This window comes from Python bivittatus, unplaced genomic scaffold (genome assembly GCF_059951505.1).
Source record: "Python bivittatus isolate LINGU-HERP-01145 unplaced genomic scaffold, Pbiv_v1 ctg000330_np1212, whole genome shotgun sequence".
Lineage (NCBI taxonomy): Eukaryota > Metazoa > Chordata > Lepidosauria > Squamata > Pythonidae > Python > Python bivittatus.
In genome coordinates this window covers 41,289,348-41,307,012 of record NW_028277058.1, presented here as the reverse complement: position 1 = coordinate 41,307,012, position 17,665 = coordinate 41,289,348, and the positions used below count along the sequence as shown (strand labels likewise).

At 36.9% G+C, this 17,665-nt stretch overlaps 1 protein-coding gene across 1 annotated transcript; it reads right to left on the bottom strand.

Moving 5' to 3' along the window:
• Nucleotides 1-2,433: 2,433 nt before the first annotated feature.
• On the bottom strand, nt 2,434-17,247 carry LOC112540603 (BPI fold-containing family C protein-like). Its single transcript, XM_088141513.1, has 15 exons — nt 17,145-17,247; nt 16,532-16,643; nt 15,318-15,446; nt 14,153-14,308; nt 12,372-12,435; nt 11,248-11,308; nt 10,621-10,712; nt 9,252-9,423; nt 7,750-7,805; nt 7,469-7,639; nt 6,396-6,463; nt 5,054-5,096; nt 3,583-3,646; nt 2,915-2,991; nt 2,434-2,543 (listed from the first exon to the last, which is right to left on the bottom strand). The coding sequence occupies exons 1-15, from the start codon at nt 17,245-17,247 to the stop codon at nt 2,511-2,513; spliced, it is 1,401 nt and encodes a 466-aa protein (XP_087997639.1). The 3' UTR covers nt 2,434-2,510.
• Nucleotides 17,248-17,665: the final 418 nt, after the last annotated feature.

The following is a 17,665-nucleotide window of genomic DNA, read 5'->3' as shown; positions in this document are numbered from 1 at the left end:
GTCCAGATGAAGTAAGGCAGGATAGTGGTGCTGAGTTGAAACTGCAGCTCCCAAATTTAAAACCAGAATTCCCAGCTCATTTGAAGCATATCATGTTGCAAAAGGCTACATACAAGACCCAGAAAAATCTTGCTGAAAAAAGCTGCTTTATTATATCATGCACATGGTCATTGAATACAGTAGGAATTACTCTCAGGAAAAATTGACATTAGATTGTAGCATTAAGCTTTAACACAGGACCTTTGTGGCAGTTTAGTGGCTCTTCAAAGAATGAGGAGTCTCATCCTCAAAGCGTTGCCTATTTTTATGTAATAGATTAATTTTTATCTGTGCAAGGTATGTAATATTACAGTAATAATATGGCTATGAAAATAGTAATTGCAGAAATGTTTTTTCCTACATAAGTTGGACACACACATTGGGCTAAGCCATTATTTAACCATGGCTTACCAATAAACTACAGTTAGGTGGATTTACACAACACATTCAACAAAATTTGATGCAGCATGCTAAGCCAGAACCAAGCTACCTTATAACTAAGTTGCATGATTCCAGTCATAATGTAAGTGAAAAAATAAGTATCAAATTTCATTCTGCAATTATACATTGCTTTATCCCAAATAGACAGGGCAGACAATTGAAGCCACTTACTTAGGTTTGAAAGGTCCCATAATCCACAGCCAACTAGGTTACATTTACCTGGAATTATGGGAATCATATCCAGCAGATAAAGAGGACTCCAGGGTAGGCTGTACTGTACAGTCTACATTTTTGGAACGAGGTCTAATGCTGTATGTAATGGTTGTCAAATCTCCAAACAAGTTTTAATTACTTTAGTATCCCTTTGGTATTTTCTGAGACAAACCCAACATCTGAGGTTTGCAATGGCTACCAAATCTAGGCTAAAAACAAACAAACAAAAAGTTGTATATCTCTTTGCTGCCATCCCAGATTTTTGCAGGGCAGATCTGGTAGTTGTATAGTTACTGTTATCCAAATATTTCTCTTGCACAAAAATTAGATTGACCCATCATGCTAAATCATAATGTGGTTTCTTTTTAATTTAGTGTGTTGTAACCATGTTAAACAAACCATGGCTTAAAGCGGTTTGAACCCAGATAGAAAATGCAATGAAAAACTGCATAAGCTTACATGATCTTCTCTATTGCTGGAAGGAAGGATGAAAGATAAATAAATAATGGTATTTATAATACAAATAAAGTTTCTAACCCAAACAAAAAACCCTTAATGTTTAGAGGTGCCTCTCAGTAAGAAAGTAGGTTTCAGTAATTCTAAACGTTCTGTCTTCCCTAAATTGTGCCCTTATGTTGTACGCAAAATAATTTCCAGGTCAAACCATGTTAATGGATGACTAACAAGCAATAGAGCCTTCCACCCATTAGGAAATGGATAACAGAGTAGATCTTTTCTTCAATTCCCATTCCCCATTCCATCAGAAGATATGCCCAAACTTAATAGATGGAAGAAACCCCAGGGTCTATTAAGAGAACTTGATTACCTGATGTCATTTCTATAATTATTGTTTGCTCTACTCCAGATAGTCAAGTCAACTGTCTCATTGCTGTCTTCTCATGGTTGTCTGGATTTCTGTAGCTCAGACATGGTAGTCCTACTCAAGTATAGGCACAGAGTGGCAAATGCAGAACTCAGTGGCAAATGTTTTCCATGCTTGGTTCATGTAAGCCTTCTGTTCATGCTGCTGCTGGTCAACCAGAACATACTTCTGGAAACTGCCCAGCAATTGAGACTTCTCCTCCAAATCCAAGACTGTCTCAGCAAAGCCAGGATGTCTGGTCACCCTATGTTATAATGTCCTGCTCTTTTGTACATATTTAATACATAAGCTCTGTGTACTTAAACAGCAAAACTCCCAAGTTCTTCAACATTCCTAATTAAATTGTCATTCCTTATAATGTACTAGAATTAGAAATCAGTTGGCCATATATAACAGGGATAGGCAGTACATAAGAGGAGTAGGGTTGGGGACTACAACTCAATTTCTTGACCATCCAGATGGCTACAAGACACTATTTGGTGATACTGTGATATCCTTGAAAGGGCAGGAACCTTTTTTTTGGCCTAGGGAGGGGAATTTGGGGGAGGTTAGGGTAGACTTAGAAGCAGAAGACTTGTATCCATGCACTTAATAACACCCTCACTCCCCTGGTTAAAATCACACTGGTGAAATCCATCCATTTTGCCTCCAAAATTGAGCAGCACCATTTGGGGGTACTGGGGAACGCTATTGCTTACTCCTGATATATAGTTATGACAGTGCTGAGCCAATATTTTCAGCTTCAGTTTGCTGCTATCTTGAACCAATATGTAATGCATTTCTGAACTGCTGGCTGAGCTATTAAAAATGTCATTCATCTATTCGTTCACACACAAATGCATACTGGCTTTGCAATTTTATGCATCTATAGTAAAAAAAAAAAATTGTCATCATTTGCTTGGAGATCTAGATCTTCCTGGTTATCATAGGCTTCCTATATCATGTCAGTGGAAATCAGCAAGAAACCCTAAGAAGATATGCAAAAATATATTTTAAAAACTACCAGAAGTTGCAGGTTTATAACAGTTTGATTATTACAAATATCACTTCAGCTGTTTTGTGAATTGAATTCTAGAAATAAGTAGTAGCTGGCTGACAAAAAGGAATAAAAACTGTCAAGTCATTGGTATTATTTTAGCTCCTGAACTACAAATATTTGTGGATATGTGTTATGTGTATGTTCTATCATAAAGGGGGTCTGAATAGGACCTATTGATAACTCATATTGTAAGCACATGACAACTTTCTGACAAATGTCACCTGATCCAAATACATCATCCTAATCGTCTTTCTTTTTCATTCTGGGGATGTAAGAGAAGAATAGATACCAAATCTCACCTGGTAAATTCTAACATTGGGCTTCATAAGTATCACTGTGTCCAAGAGAGGCAGAGGAATTCCATCCTTTAGTTTGGCTTAATAAAACAGAGAGAAAGAGAAAGATCCCAGAGTAGCTATGATGAAATTATAATGCTAGGCTTTGCAATCACATATAATCTTTAACTTAAAAGCTGAATATGTTGTATATTATTGCTCAACTATGAACATTTTAACATTTGTTTTATTTTTGGTTCAGCAGAAAGTAGTTAAAGCAGCTTAATATTATATCCCACTTTAAAGACAGAAAAGTGAGGCTCTGAGATACTTATTTTTTTGCAGTTGTTATATTCTGATTCTACTAACTTTGGTTGTGAATATAGCATGAACAATGGTGATAGCTAGTACAGTACTGATCACATGAATGGATATAAATCTGAGTATCTGTGATGCAGGGATAGAATCATAAGATATACAGATGCTACATTTTATCCATCAGTCTCTTGAAGATTTAGACATTCTAGACCAGCCTCTCCATAAACTTCATTTATGGCCATATTGGCTGGAACTTACAGAACTGTTTAGAAGTCTTTAGCCCATTTGAAGCTGATGTAGAAACTAAAATCATTAAAGAGAGAGAGGTATTGAGAGATTGAGAGAGTGATTGAGAAAGGTGACGCTACACTTACCATTGGCTGCTAGAATTATTCCAGTTTGTAAAATGTAAGACACGAAATTATCCAGAAGTGAAGCCTGCATTGAAAAAAAAGTTTGACTTTGTGACATGGCGAGGACACTGAAGAAAATGTTCCTCTTGTTTCAGTAAGAGGACTGATGACAGTGTTTAAGCAGCATGGATTTATTTTTATATAATGGGTTTTTTAGGATTTCTGTGAGCCCAACTTCTCAAGAGGTTCGTAAACAGAAGAGCAATAAACAAATTAAAAGCAAAAAGCCGGTTCCTAGGTTGAGTTCCAGCAGATGATGAATTTTCTATGCATATGGAATAATACGTGCCCCTGACTGTCACAAAATAGTGATGGCAAACCTTTTCCCAAACATTCAAAATATTTGGCTTCTTTGCCACTTTTGCAAATATTGGTTTTTCCTTCTGCTCATCTCAGTGCCAGATGAAACTCACATTCAAATGAGTCTGTATCTGGGAGTGTGTTTTCTTACGTTGAAAGGATTGCCTGCCACCCCACCCACTTCAATCTCTGTTATGATTGACTATCCTCAGGGAGAAACTCTGAGATTCTGCTTCTTACTGAGTTTGCTGCAATGGGTGATATGCTCTACCAGCAAAGCTGACCTGATGCTGCACACAGAAGGCAGCTCTCTACGTTTCTTAATAATCATTAATTATTTAGACTGCAGCCATTTTTGCAGCCCTTCTCTAAACCCTGTAAAATATTACATTTGCACAGTATTTTATTTGTATACTTGTTTATAATATCACTTCTCATAAACTTTGTTCTACTATTTGTTGCAATAATTTACACATTACTGAAATAAATTATCTTGAAAATGGAGCATCAACCACTTGTGGCATAGAATTCAAATTCCCAGCCTGAAACATGCTGAATCCCCAAGGACTGTATAAAAAGTGTCTATGTGTGGTGGTGGTGGTGGGTGGTGGTCTAAAGGTGGAAAATGTCCCAAACAGTTCAGTGAAGACTGAGTATGCGCAATAATTATAAAACAGCACTAAATATCTGTAGAAAGATGGGAAATGGAAAACAACTGTGAAGAGGAACTAAATGGAGAATTTAGAAATGTGTAGCTTGGTGGCTGACTGGTAGAAAAATTCCCACCAGTCCTCTGTCTCACGCATCTCTTTTTCATTTTTTAGATATAAAACACTATATTGTAAAATAGTTTATAAGTTAACAATAGAGGAAGGGAGCAATAGTACAGAAATATTACTGGAAAGAAAGTTAAAACTAAAGCAAAAGAAAAGAAAAGAAAAGAAAAGAAAAGAAAAGAAAAGAAAAGAAAAGAAAAGGAGTAATAGAATCAGTTATCAGGACAACATCTTTTGTAGCATTATAGCACTTCTATGAAGAAAAGTCAAAAGATAAAGGAATGCATTTTGGAAGCAATTCATTTCTATCTACCACAAGGTGCACCTGCCTATTTTTCCTACAGGCTGAAATTTACCTCAAAGAAGCCAATGTTGGAATGAGCCAAGGAGGTGTGGAAACTGAAAGAAAACATAATGCAGAGATTACTGTACCTGACCAAAGATAGTAATATCAGTGTGGTATTGCTGATGGGTTGTTGGGGTTGAATAAGGAAGATCTGGGTTCACCTTGACCAGTCACACTGGGCCAATCCACACTTCCTGTTTGCTCAAGTGCGAGGACGGCCCACTCATTGTTTTGGGAGGGCAGGTACAGGCGATGTCATCCTTAGTCCACCTCTAGACAGCTGGGAAGGTAAGCTCATCCCAGTTTTGTGGCTCTGCATCAAAAGCAGAGCATTCTGGTCCACCTGTTGCAGTTCATTCCATCTTAAATAAATGCCACCAGTTGGCTGGTGTGTGCTCTGGTAAGGCTGGACCTTCCTTCCTTCCTTCCTTCCTTCCTTCCTTCCTTCCTTCCTTCCTTCCTTCCTTCCTTCCTTCCTTCCTTCCTTCCTTCCTTCCTTCCTTCCTTCCTTCCTTCCTTCCTTCTCACTAGTCAACTGGTGAAATCCTGGACTTTTCTTTTTTTAATAGATTCAGCAGAAAGGGTGAACTGTCCCTTTTATTGTTTTTTCAAACAGGTTCAGCAAAGGCCCTAACTCCCTTGTTTTTAGCTGGCTAAAATTGACAACAGTTTTGCCAAGTTTCCCCTTTGAGCCTGAGTAACAAGAACCGGAGAAGTGTTTTTTTAAAAGAGTTTGGCAGTGGAATGGTGAAATGCTGGGGATTTCTTTCTCTCTGCCTGTCTATTTGTCTGTCTGTCTTAAACTGGGTGGAATTAACAAGAGTTCAGCCTTGTACAGGTTGCAAACCATATGTTTATTTTCCACAGCTAGCTCTTACTAATATTTTAACTACATCTTACTCTTAAGTTCACAACTGTGTTATGTACTATCACAAATACTCCAGTGGTTTAATGATGGTTCTTTCTATGAATATTTCCCAGCAGTAGAGCCATACAGTCATATCTAGTCCCTGAATTCTGAGCCTCTTTCTAAGCAATCAGGACTAATTTTGTGCACATTTTCCTTCATGAGAGTTAAAGTAATTATTCATAGTTCAGTTTGAAAGGGGAGGTAAAATGTACATAGGCCGTAATAGTCCACGCATATTGCAATCTCTTCTTCATTTACATTTTAAGGCAGTCTTACTCTACCTGGTGCTCTCCATATAATAGATTTCAGTCCCATAATACCATTGCAGCATAACCTTTTTATATTTTATTTTTATTTTAAGCTTTACACTTTTAAACACTAAATTAATCAATTCAAGAAACTGTTGGGATACAGTGGACTAAAAATTTAACAAAGGTTTTACCTGTCCAGGCACAATGTAATTATCAACCTCTGGTCAAATATAGTCAAATTTGCATGAGTTCCAGCTATCTGTACAAAAGAAAGATTATTATATAGTAAATAACTCTTTTACAGTTAGGCAGGTGCAAACTCCTTTTATAATAGGAAAATCCAGCTACTTAGTCAACCGCTTTCCCTTCCCATTCCCATCTTGTTTCTCTTGATTTTCCAGACACAGATTTTGAAAAGCCTGCCTTAAAGGTTACAGTCTGCTTTCCACCATACAATGTTTAAGTATAAACCATAAGTACTTGATAGTAGTATTGGCTTTCTGTATTCTCTTTAGTTAATTAAACAAAAGAAACATAAAATAAATTTAATCCAAATTTAAAAGAAGGAGGTGGCGGGAGAAAACAGAAAAGGGTACCAAAGAGGATATTATCTACTTCAGTCTTTCCTGACCTCTCAGTATGTGGGAATGCAAACCTGTAATTCATAGCCAGTATAGCTAGGAATATTGTATATTTTATGCATGTATATATATATATATATATATATATATATATATATATATATATGTGTGTGTGTGTGTGTGTGTGTGTGTACACACACACACTATAAATAGAGAGAGAGAACGCGAAAGTAGAGAGCAGATTCGGAAAGATTGGTCTACTCTGACTGACTGATCTTTTCCATTACCTACTACTCATTTATTTTATTTGGAGATGCTAGGAATGAAAACAGATCTCTATGAATAACATGCATCTTTTCAGTGAGTTATAGTCCCTTTCTAATCATATAGGCAGGAGTAAGCAACCTGGTGCTTGCCAGTTGTTTTGGATTTTAACTTTCATCAGGCCCAGTGAGGGACCAATAGCAAAATATTGTAGGTGTTCTAATCTAAAACATCTGGATTACCTGTCCTTGGAATAGGGTTAGTTATGAGGTGGATTAGACAAACTACTTCATAGGCAACAACTAGGCAACAGAGCTCTTAATGCTTGGAATAAGATGAAAAGTTTGCAAGATGGCTCATAACTTCACACAGATTCCTACAAACAGGTCTACAGAGTGAATCTGATATGTAATACTTACTATGTTCAAGGTGAACATGGATTGGGTGGTTGAGTTTGGCAGCATTGCCAATACTGCCATAGAACCAGCAAACTCCAGGATTAATTTATCATTGTGCAGACTAATCACAGGTACATCAGTAATTCCTACGCTCATAATTACTGGAAGTGGCTCTACATAAAGTTGAGCAATCTGTAGAGTTTAAAAGCAATAAAAGGTATCAGACCAAGTTTCAAGAAAGTTAAAACAAAATGTTTTTAAAAAATGTAAACAGCAAGTTTTGAAGAAATAAAAACACTTACAGTGGGAATGATGTTTTTCAATGTATCTGTGGTTAAGTTGAAGTAAGAAGAAAGCTGTAAAATGAAACGACATGTTAGATTATCTTATGAAAATTATATGCTTTTGTGTGGGCCTAATTATCTAGTGCAGTGTTTTTCAACCTTGGCAACTTTAAGATATGTGGACTTCAACTCCCAGAATTCCCCAGCCAGCTTTCACCTGATGTTTCCAACAGAGGCTGGACAGGTCAGTCATTTACCAGGGTGCTTTAATTTGGCTGCCTAAATGCCATGTTTTCATTTTTTAAGAGTGTATTGATCCAGTCTTCTTACTAGCAAAAGGAGTTTTGCTAATGCTTTGTTCAAGAATACTTCTGTTTAATAGAAGCCTTTAGTACATATTGTAGCCGTAGACAAATTAAGCCTGAAAAATACTATTCCCAGTTCTCTTTGGAGGCTGAAAAGGTAATTAGCAAGGAAGGGACAGAGTTGCTCTATTATTCCTTCAATATTTATATTTATATTTATTTATGTATTCTAGTGGCAAGAGGAACAAGGAGAAGTTTGGAGGGAGCCTTGTGTATAATTCCCAAAGTTTTAGCATTCTGTTTTTATTCATTAAACCCTGGAATACTAAGGTACATTATTAAGTAGTTCTATTCTAGTGCTCCCCCAAATGAAAGCAAGTCATTAGATCCCACCCTAACCCCAACACATCACTAAAGATTAGAGTTTGATGCCATTTGGAATTCCTTTGGAATAGGACATGAGTCAAGAGGTGCTGTATGAGCTGTCATCTGATAGAGCACACCTATAAATAAATAGATGTATTGGAATGACAACTTCCAGAATCCCTATGCTTGACAATGTAGTTGTCATGGAAAAATTCCAGAGGGCTAGCAGAGTGGGCCCATATAAAGCCGAGAGGTCAGGCAAATGTGAAGGGGAAAAGGGCTGATATTACTAAGTATAGTTTGCAACTATTAGATGTCTTTCTAGGGATTTCTTCTGCATCCAGCCTTCCATAACAGTTTTCTTCTTTGGCCACTTCTCTTTGGCAAGATGAAATCCTCCTCTGCATTAATTCCTACTTCACACAGCCTTATGAACAGCCTGAAGTGCTGTCCACCCAATCTTGAGTAGACAGAAACTATGTCTATATGAAATTTGCTATCCCTATTGCCAATCCCTAACTTGCTTCTGTTGCTGCTCAGCAACAGGATAAGGGGATAACATTCTGGACAGGATAAGGGGAAACATTCTGCTTCAGCACCAGGACAGCTAAGGACAGCTGAAGCCTGATTCACTCATGAGCTGGGGATGTGATGAAGGCAATACCTTGGGAACATGGCAGAAAACAAGTTTCACCTGGGCATGTTTGTACCATGGCTAGGTGCAAGTGGGAAAAGGCCCATAATAAACTATGCCAAAGAGAGGCTAGGCTTGGGTAAGATTTTAAACAGCAGACTGATATATAAAATCCTGTTCTTTGAAACATAGCATTTTTGCACTTACTCTTTCATCCTGTTCAGCAGAGTTGTCAAAACTCCTGGATGTGTAATAAGCTAGTAAAGCAGACTGAAAGAAATATTCTGAGATTCCTACATAGATCATAGAGTTGTTCTCATCTGGAAGATCGAAAGCGGTTGGCTTGAAGGGTGGCTCTGTGATTTTTTCCACTGGATAGACTGTTACCTGAAAGGAATTGCACAAATGACAAGATATCATAGCTTGCAAAACTATGGGCTTTAAAACAAGGTCAAAAGTTTTCAGGGAACCAGATCAAAATTAAAAATGGCTGTGTCCAGCCCTCCAGCCTGTGTTCTTTTACTCCCTGTTCTTGCAAGGGTGATTTTCTACTTCTCTCTTCCCCTTTTGGTTTGGTTTTATTCTCTGCCAGATTTACAAAGCAGTGGCACCAACACTTGTATGGTATTTTACAAGAATTTAGTTGCATTGAGGAGCTAAGCTGCAGTTGGTTTTGCCATCCTGATAGTCCATGTAGAGTCACCTTGAGGCCCTCTAGAAAAACATTGAAAAAACACACACACACACAGACACCAGTGTTGTTGTCAAGTAAAAGGGATGGCAACAAAAAGTATGGGAAGACAGGGAAAAAAGAGCATACATTGGAAAGGGGAGCATCCAGGAATATAATACTGGGAAATTTTGTTTCTCCAGGACATCTTTCCTTCCCCATAGGTAGCTTTTAATATCCTATTTTTGGTGCTTCTCTGCAGGGCCAGCTTAGAATGTATCTCCCCATCTTCTCCATCCCTGCTACAAAAGCAACATGTAGTCTTGATTACAGCTACTGGGGAAAAGTGCCTGTTTGTAAAATTGTTGCCATCAATCCTTTATCTGACAGCCAGCAATGGACTTTAGAATGCAGCAGAGGAATGGTGGCTTGGTGGCTTTTCAGCTACCTTTTATAGCAACCTCTCAGAGTTTTTTCAAACAGCTATACAAGTGTATACAATATTTTGCATGAAGTTGTTCCAGGACTTACAGTAGCTGCAGATGGGCCACTGATTGATTGACATTTTCGGGGATTGACATTTTCGGGGATTGACTCACAAAATTCCCTGATTGTTCTGTGTGTTCTGAGGTCTGTAGGGGTGAAGATGATCACTGAGCTGACCAAAATTGTTTTGGGGAGACTGGAAATTCGAAGCAGTGCATATAGATGTCCCTGAAATCTTGGGACCATTTTGGTTTCAGAACTCTTGCCACTGACTTCAGCACTAGAGGGGGCAATAATAGGTGCAGCAAAAAATAGCACTATGTTAAATACCTGTTTGATATGGTTTGCCATCAACATTAATTAATGTTGAACAGATGTTTCTTATTGCAATTTCAGAAAATGTACATTATAAATATATTGGACTTTACCTTTAAATCCAAGTCAATTGATGATTCAGAGATAGATGAACTGTTTATCAGAGAATAGTCTATTATTTCAAAAGGATTGATCTGAGTTTGGGCTGTTGGGATATGGGATAAAATAGTCATGATTAGATAAAGATACTCAGTGACAATAGGCAGAATGCAAACTAGTTCTGAAAATGATTTTTTTTTTTTGGTACTGCATAATCCTAAGCATGTTTACTCAAGCATAAGTCCCCAGATTTATATATTTCTGCCCTACCCTATAGATGTTCACTTAGCATCAACTAGAATTTTGGTCTTTTTGCTGTGACTGCATCCTTCCTAATGTTCTCCTACCAGAACAAGCCACCTCCCATTGACAATCTAATTGATTTTCCTGCTCATTGCAGAAGGTTGGACTAGATCTGGGTGTCCTTTCTGACTCTACAGTGTTATGATTCTATAAAACAAGCACTGAGTTTGTTACAATAATTTTTTTTTTTAGTTATGCAAAAGTATCATTCCAGTCATCTTTTTTATTTTAAGGAACTGAATAATAGCATGACAACACTAGTCTATCAGAAAAACTGGAAGATTACATAAATGCTAAAATCATTAGCTTATTTTGTCAGAACAGCCCAGAAAATATACCTGGACACTTGCTGAATTCTTCATTAAGCAGTTGGATCTCAGAATCCAATTTTGGACACAACTATAGAAATGCAAGCAAAAATTATTATTCTGGTCAATGTTTACTTTATATGTTGGTCATAAGATCTTCCTTAGACTTCATAATTCTGTATATCTGTACTTATAGCTTGCTCTATCTTGGATTCGGAAGAATAGTGATTATAAAAATCCATCCATAATGGAACACGTTTATTATAATCAAATATATAATCAGTACTTATAAATCTCACTCTAAGTGTTTTGTCTCTTGCCACTGAAGTTTACAGAAGCAAAGCAAAGCAGAATATTTCTGAAAAATATCCAAGCATCGCCATGGATATATTTCAAAAGGAAGGAAACTCCATAATTCTGGAGCACATACCAAGAGAACTTTTCTAAAGGCTGCTTTAAAAAACTGAATACACTCATTCAGTTCTCTGAATGAGTGCATCACTATAGTCAGAGAGACTATATTTAAGCAGAGAATGTAATGTAAAACAGCAATCCATAAATTAAGAATGATTTTCATGGTTGAGCTGAACAATAAATATCCCAGATGGAATGCTTAGAATACGTTGAGTGATGACATCTTGAATGTTTAAACTCATCCTGTTGTGTACTACATATGTGAAGAAAATAAAGACAAGAAAACATTTGCCATGACATATAATTTACCTGACCTGATATTTAAACTTAAAATGCATTGACCCTAATTTCTAAGCCACTGAAGGCTCCTTTTCTTCCTGTTCTACCATGTGATCTGAGCAAAATAAACCATGCCTAAAAAAATAGAATGATTCATATCTGTCTGTCTCTATCATCTCCTATTTATCAAATGTTACACATGAAACAGCCTTATGAAAACATTCATATGCAACATTAAAGCACTTCTTATGGTTTTGAAGTGGTTCGTTTTGAAAATGTCTCTCTCTATAGTAATTCATGTGCGTAAGTGGCACACAAGTTGCAAACTGCTAATTACTTATAACATCTTTGCATGTATTGAAGCTTCTGTTCTTTATTTTCTTTATTTTTAATAAACAAGCTTTTTTGGAAGAAATTGGAGGTAGGAGGGAGATGTTATGGAATAAATCCTTGTGGCTTACACTTGAGCCCACAAAGATACACAGAGGCTCTATCAGAGCAGTGGTAAAGTATGTATTCACCCATCTGAAAAAAAAAAGAAAAGCAAGAATATAATTAACTTGTGGTAATTAAATGTTGTATATGTGCAACTATTATATGGGGAATCATATAAAAACTAGATTTTTAAATGATTCTGGATTTTTTTTAATTGATCACCTTTGTTTTGAAGAAAAAGCAATTGTGATGTTCTTTCTTGAATGTGGTTTGAATCATAATTGAAGTCCTGTACCAGTTTTCTACTAAATGTTTCCCAATTAATTTTTACTTAAAATACTGTTTATTCCCCGCCCCCCCCCCCAAAAAAAATCTGAGGAAGGACAGTTTTTTACTGAGAAACTGCTGGTATACATTCCAGATTGTGGCCATGTGACCGATATTTCCTTAATTTCCTTATTAAGACTATTAGATATAGATGTCTTCCTTCTTAGTCAAATGAATCACTTGCATCTGTCGAGTCAAATATACTGAACTATCAGGAGGAGTGAGTCTCAGAAATCTACAGTAACTGCTAGGCTTGCTTTCTATAATATTATGGAATATATTATTTGTAGGCAATTATCAATTTGGTAATGCTCCTCAGTTTATGTAACTTCCAAAATAGCTCCTAAATTTGTTTTAGTGTTATTTATTTTAATGTTAACTCTTGATATTTGAATTTTCAACATGGCTTCTTTTGGTCACATTGAGGACTTTTTGGGACATTAGTTTAGTAGTCTGGGAGTTGCTAAAATATACCACTTATGTGAGGTTCTGATGACCCTGGAAGCTCTATTCTAGAGGAATGACTTTTGATGCTTATCCTTCCCATACTTGAATCTAGTCATGTGACAATTCCCAGTCATCCAACCACTGTTATGCCAAAGTATCAATAAGGGCTGCCTTTATCTCATTTCAGTGATGGCTGAGTGATGTTATAAGGACACTATATATTACTAGAGAGAAAGTTATCTAAAACTGGCATAAAAAGAGTGGCAATGAATGCATGTCCCATATATTCCAAAGAAGAAAGATCAGAATAGAAAGAGCGTGTAGAGCAGTGGTTTCCTTACAGTTAACATCAGTAAACATCCTTATCATATGTTCTCATAGAAGCATCGTGACTATTTTATTGTGTGTCAAACCAGATAAATATTGTCTATATCTATCTTTCTCAATCTGAGACCCTTCAAGTGTGATGGTCTAGGCCAAGGTTTCCAACCTTGGAAACTTTAAGATGTGTAGACTTCAACAGAATTCCCCAGCCAGCCCTAAGTCCACACAACTTAAAGTTGCTGAGGTTGAGAAACACTATTCTAGAGCCTCAGTCTGTCTCAGTCATCTGGAAGTTGCTAAGTTGGGGAAGATTTGTCTGTATTGTCTAATATAGGTATGTTGCTGGGGAAAGCTCATCTGATATTGCTCATGTGATATTTCTGAGGCCTGGGTGGAGATGCCAGAGACTGGAAAAGAACAGAGAGATAAAATTTGAAGCATGGACCTTAACATCTGCTGTATTTAGGAATGTGTTCCTTTCATTTCAGTGTAACATTCTCCCAAGAGAATATATGCTATATCCTGTACTTAACTTTAGGGGGAAATGAGATTAATACAGATATACATTTAGGGTAATGATATATACCAGTGTTTAAAAACTGGTCATAAAAGTGTTTTAGGAATCCTAAAATCAATACATACAAGTATACTCTGAAAAGGGCCTTCTGACACTGATTTATTTTATAATTAGAATAATTTTCCACCATACCTATAAGCTTGATTCAGCTGGATGTCAATATCAGCTACTACTGTTTCACAGCTTTCAAGTGACAATTTTAGACAACCCGATACACTGTGAGATACTTTTACAACCGCTGTGATAGACATTCCTGAAATGAAGAAACTCCCGCTTCCAGAATGTTTGCTGTTGACAATAAAACATGAAATACTCACTTTAACAGTTTGCTCTCAAGAAAATGCCAGGAATGCTTAAGTTTTAGTACACATGGAGAGGGGTTCTTTTTAGCAGAGATAATATAACATTGCTAAAAATGTCAATGCCTGCCTTCCAGATATGTCACATTACAACTCCAATCATTTCCTGCAGGCCTGCCTGGATAGCACCAAATTAGAGAAACTTGATACAAAATCTAAGCTGTGCCTAAATACACCAGAAGTACCTATCAGAAAGGCAAACACCCCCCTGCCCCCATATGATGTAACCTCCTGAGGTTTATTCAGTGGGCACACACTTGCATTCTTCAAAGCTGGTTCCATCTGTAGGTAGAATGAGACCATTGTCTCTGGCAGCAGATGCTGGGGACAGCAGGAACTGGATGCTGGTTGCTCCCCTTAACTTCCTGAATCTCCCCATTTTCTATGTGTGCCACGCTAAAGCTAACTTGTTAATTAAAAGGAGTTGATCCAGGTTTTCTCTTTGCCTGCAAAAATCCAGAAGTTGGGGCTTCTTAGGCTGAAATATGTCTAAATACGTATTTCTTCAAGAGGCAGACTGTCTTATTTTGCAAAACAGCAGAAGTTTTTATCCCTTTGCAGCACCCTCCAAGGAACTCAGGACGAAGCACATAAGCCTACATCATCATCATCATCATCATCATCATCATCACTACTACTACTACTACTGCAATACAGGCTAATTTTTAAAATGAAAGTATAATGATTAGTTTGCCTTTGTGGTTGTCTAGTATATTCTCCAGTTCCAGGTTCCTTCACCATTCTGCCTTGACAGTGTCCCTCCTGATTCAAATAGCAACTCTGGGGAAGATTTTTTGACAGGACCACAATGGAATAAAAGACTTGCATTTCCACCTCTTCTTCCTGGGACTATTATTTATGCTTTATAAAATCTGTGTAAGCATTTGAATTTGTAAAGTTAACATGATATTAACATCAGCCTTGATTATTTCACTTACAATAGCCAGGTCTTCACGCTCCAATCTGCACTAACTGTTGCTGAAGCATCTTTAACTACTAGTTTAATCCCCGTTCCAGAAATGAGAGACAAGGATGTATTGGGGAATTCCACGTTATCAATTTTTATCCTGTCAAACACCAAGACAAGTTAGCTTGATTTGCATCCAAATCCATGAATATAGGTAAGGTTAGCTTCAAGCATAAACAGAGCACAATCCACCATCCAATTTCTGGAGAAACACCAAGCACCTACAGATTTTGTTTCATGCATTGATATCCAGTTTTTCTGGCACTGTGGGACTCAGTGGGCTCTACATGAAATTTTTAGATGATGTTGGCCAAACTACATTTATCTAATTTATTATATTTGTGTACTGCCAAACAATGACTCTTGGTGGCTTCCCTTATAACAATATAAAACAGAATGAAAACCAGAGATCAAGATAAAACACAGGTTTTTTTTTCATTATATCACAGGCAGAATCATGACTATTTACTTCCCAAAGACCCTCCAGAAGAGCTTGGTTGCTAGTTTCCAGAAGACCAGTTATAATTCAACTGGATATTTAGAAAGGATGCTGCCGTAGGGGAGCCATCATTTGATGTAATATTTTTTTTTGTATATTCTTAAGCAATTGAGCATACTCATATAAGAGAATAACTAGGCCTTCTATGTTCAGTGCCTGAATATACATTGCTCTGTGTTGTTCAAAACAAGGCTGTGTTTGCTAACCTCAATTAGTGACTCACACATGATACCAGTTTATCTTCTACCATGTGTGACACTTTGAGATTACTGGCTTAATTGTACAGACTAGAAATAGCTGTGGTGTCCTTTTCCATAAAAGCAAAGATAAGAGAGGCACATTACTAAATTGGGCTACATGAAACACTGATCAGCAACTAGGAGATGGCTAGAAGGTAGACATAGCAGGTGATATCTCCAATTGGAAACCAGGTTCCAATGAGCACAGAACAAACTCCTAGATTCATTCATCCATTTCAAAGCTGAAGCTGAAAAGAAGATCAAATAGGTTTTCTGGGTGTGGCAAAGAACCCAAACTTTTGGAAATCTGTGTTGTGAGAGTGCTTGTTCACAGACACTGTTGGTGACTGATGAGGTGCCACCACCCAAGAGGGATAGAAAAACCATTGGAAGTGCTTAACACTGAGCTGTACAAAAGGGCCCTGGTATGGAAAGAACACTACTTACTTTGAAACTGTGTAGTTGAATCCAATAAATCCATATGTATCTTGTCCACTCTGGTCTTTAAAGGTCTCTTCCTTTAATCTCTGCTTCAGAAACTCTATACTAGATTGCTTACCTACAAGCACACATCATGTGTTTCACTGAAATAATGAATAGTTTATAGAAATTTATGTCACCTATCCTTCTGGTTCTTCTATACTTTTATCAGTCTGGAGTGATTGCTAGGAATGACTTCTTACATTTAAGTTAATAAAGGTTTTTTTTGCCCTTCTGGATATATAGTAGCATGCTTTTGTAGTTTCTGGACATGATTACTAAAACATTTTCAATGGCAGAGCAGTAATTTTGCCCTTGAAAATGGCTTAGTCCATCCTCTGCAGAACACTATTGAAGATCTCCTAACAGTTATTGAGGGCCATGTATTATTTCTTCAACAACAACAATATCCCACATTTCTTGTAGGAACTCAGAGACACATTATTTGGTAACATTTCTTAACTGGTACAGTCAGGGCTGACATTTGATTCAACATCTTAATTCAACATCCTCTGGTGCACTCCTTCTTCTGAAGGTTGCAACATAGTCATAATTTCAAATATTTCTATTTCATACTCACCATAGTCCAATGCTTTCTTTGTGATTTTCACCTTGATTCCTGGGTTAGCCTCAAGAAGCAGGCTGGATAGGCTCAGGATGAGGAAGATGACAGAAACTTTCATTCTCTTTGTCCCTCTCTTTTTCCCTTTCTTCACAGAAATGTATAGATATTATAAATTAACTCAATTTCTTCACAAAAATTTAAAAATATTATGAATTAACTCAAATAACTTGGTGACTAAATATGTACTTTTTAGCTAGCTGACCACAGTCTCTTTCTTTCATTTGTTTAATTTTTTTCCAGAGGGGGAAAAAACTCCGATCCTTAAAACTTAGCATCTTAATCATGAAAAGGCAATTATAAAGATGTGGCGAAGACATTCTGCACTTTCTCAGAGTCATATTTTTGTTTATATATCAGAGGACTGAACTTTGGAATAAAATATTGGTAATATTAAACTCTTCTTCATTTCTAAGTGCTTTGTCATTGATTACTGTGAATGTCCAGAATTTCATTTTTCTTATGACACTTTGCATACA

Bases quoted from the DNA above. Each gene is read 5' to 3' on its own strand.
- LOC112540603 (XM_088141513.1), bottom strand. From the start codon at position 17,247: ATGAAAGTTTCTGTCATCTTCCTCATCCTGAGCCTATCCAGCCTGCTT. The intron at 15,447-16,531 runs GTAAGTAGTGTT...GGTGTTTGACAG, and splicing joins TTCAACTACACAGTTTCAAA to GATAAAAATTGATAACGTGG. The intron at 10,713-11,247 runs GTATATTTTCTG...ATATCCCAACAG, and splicing joins AGAATTCAGCAAGTGTCCAG to CCCAAACTCAGATCAATCCT.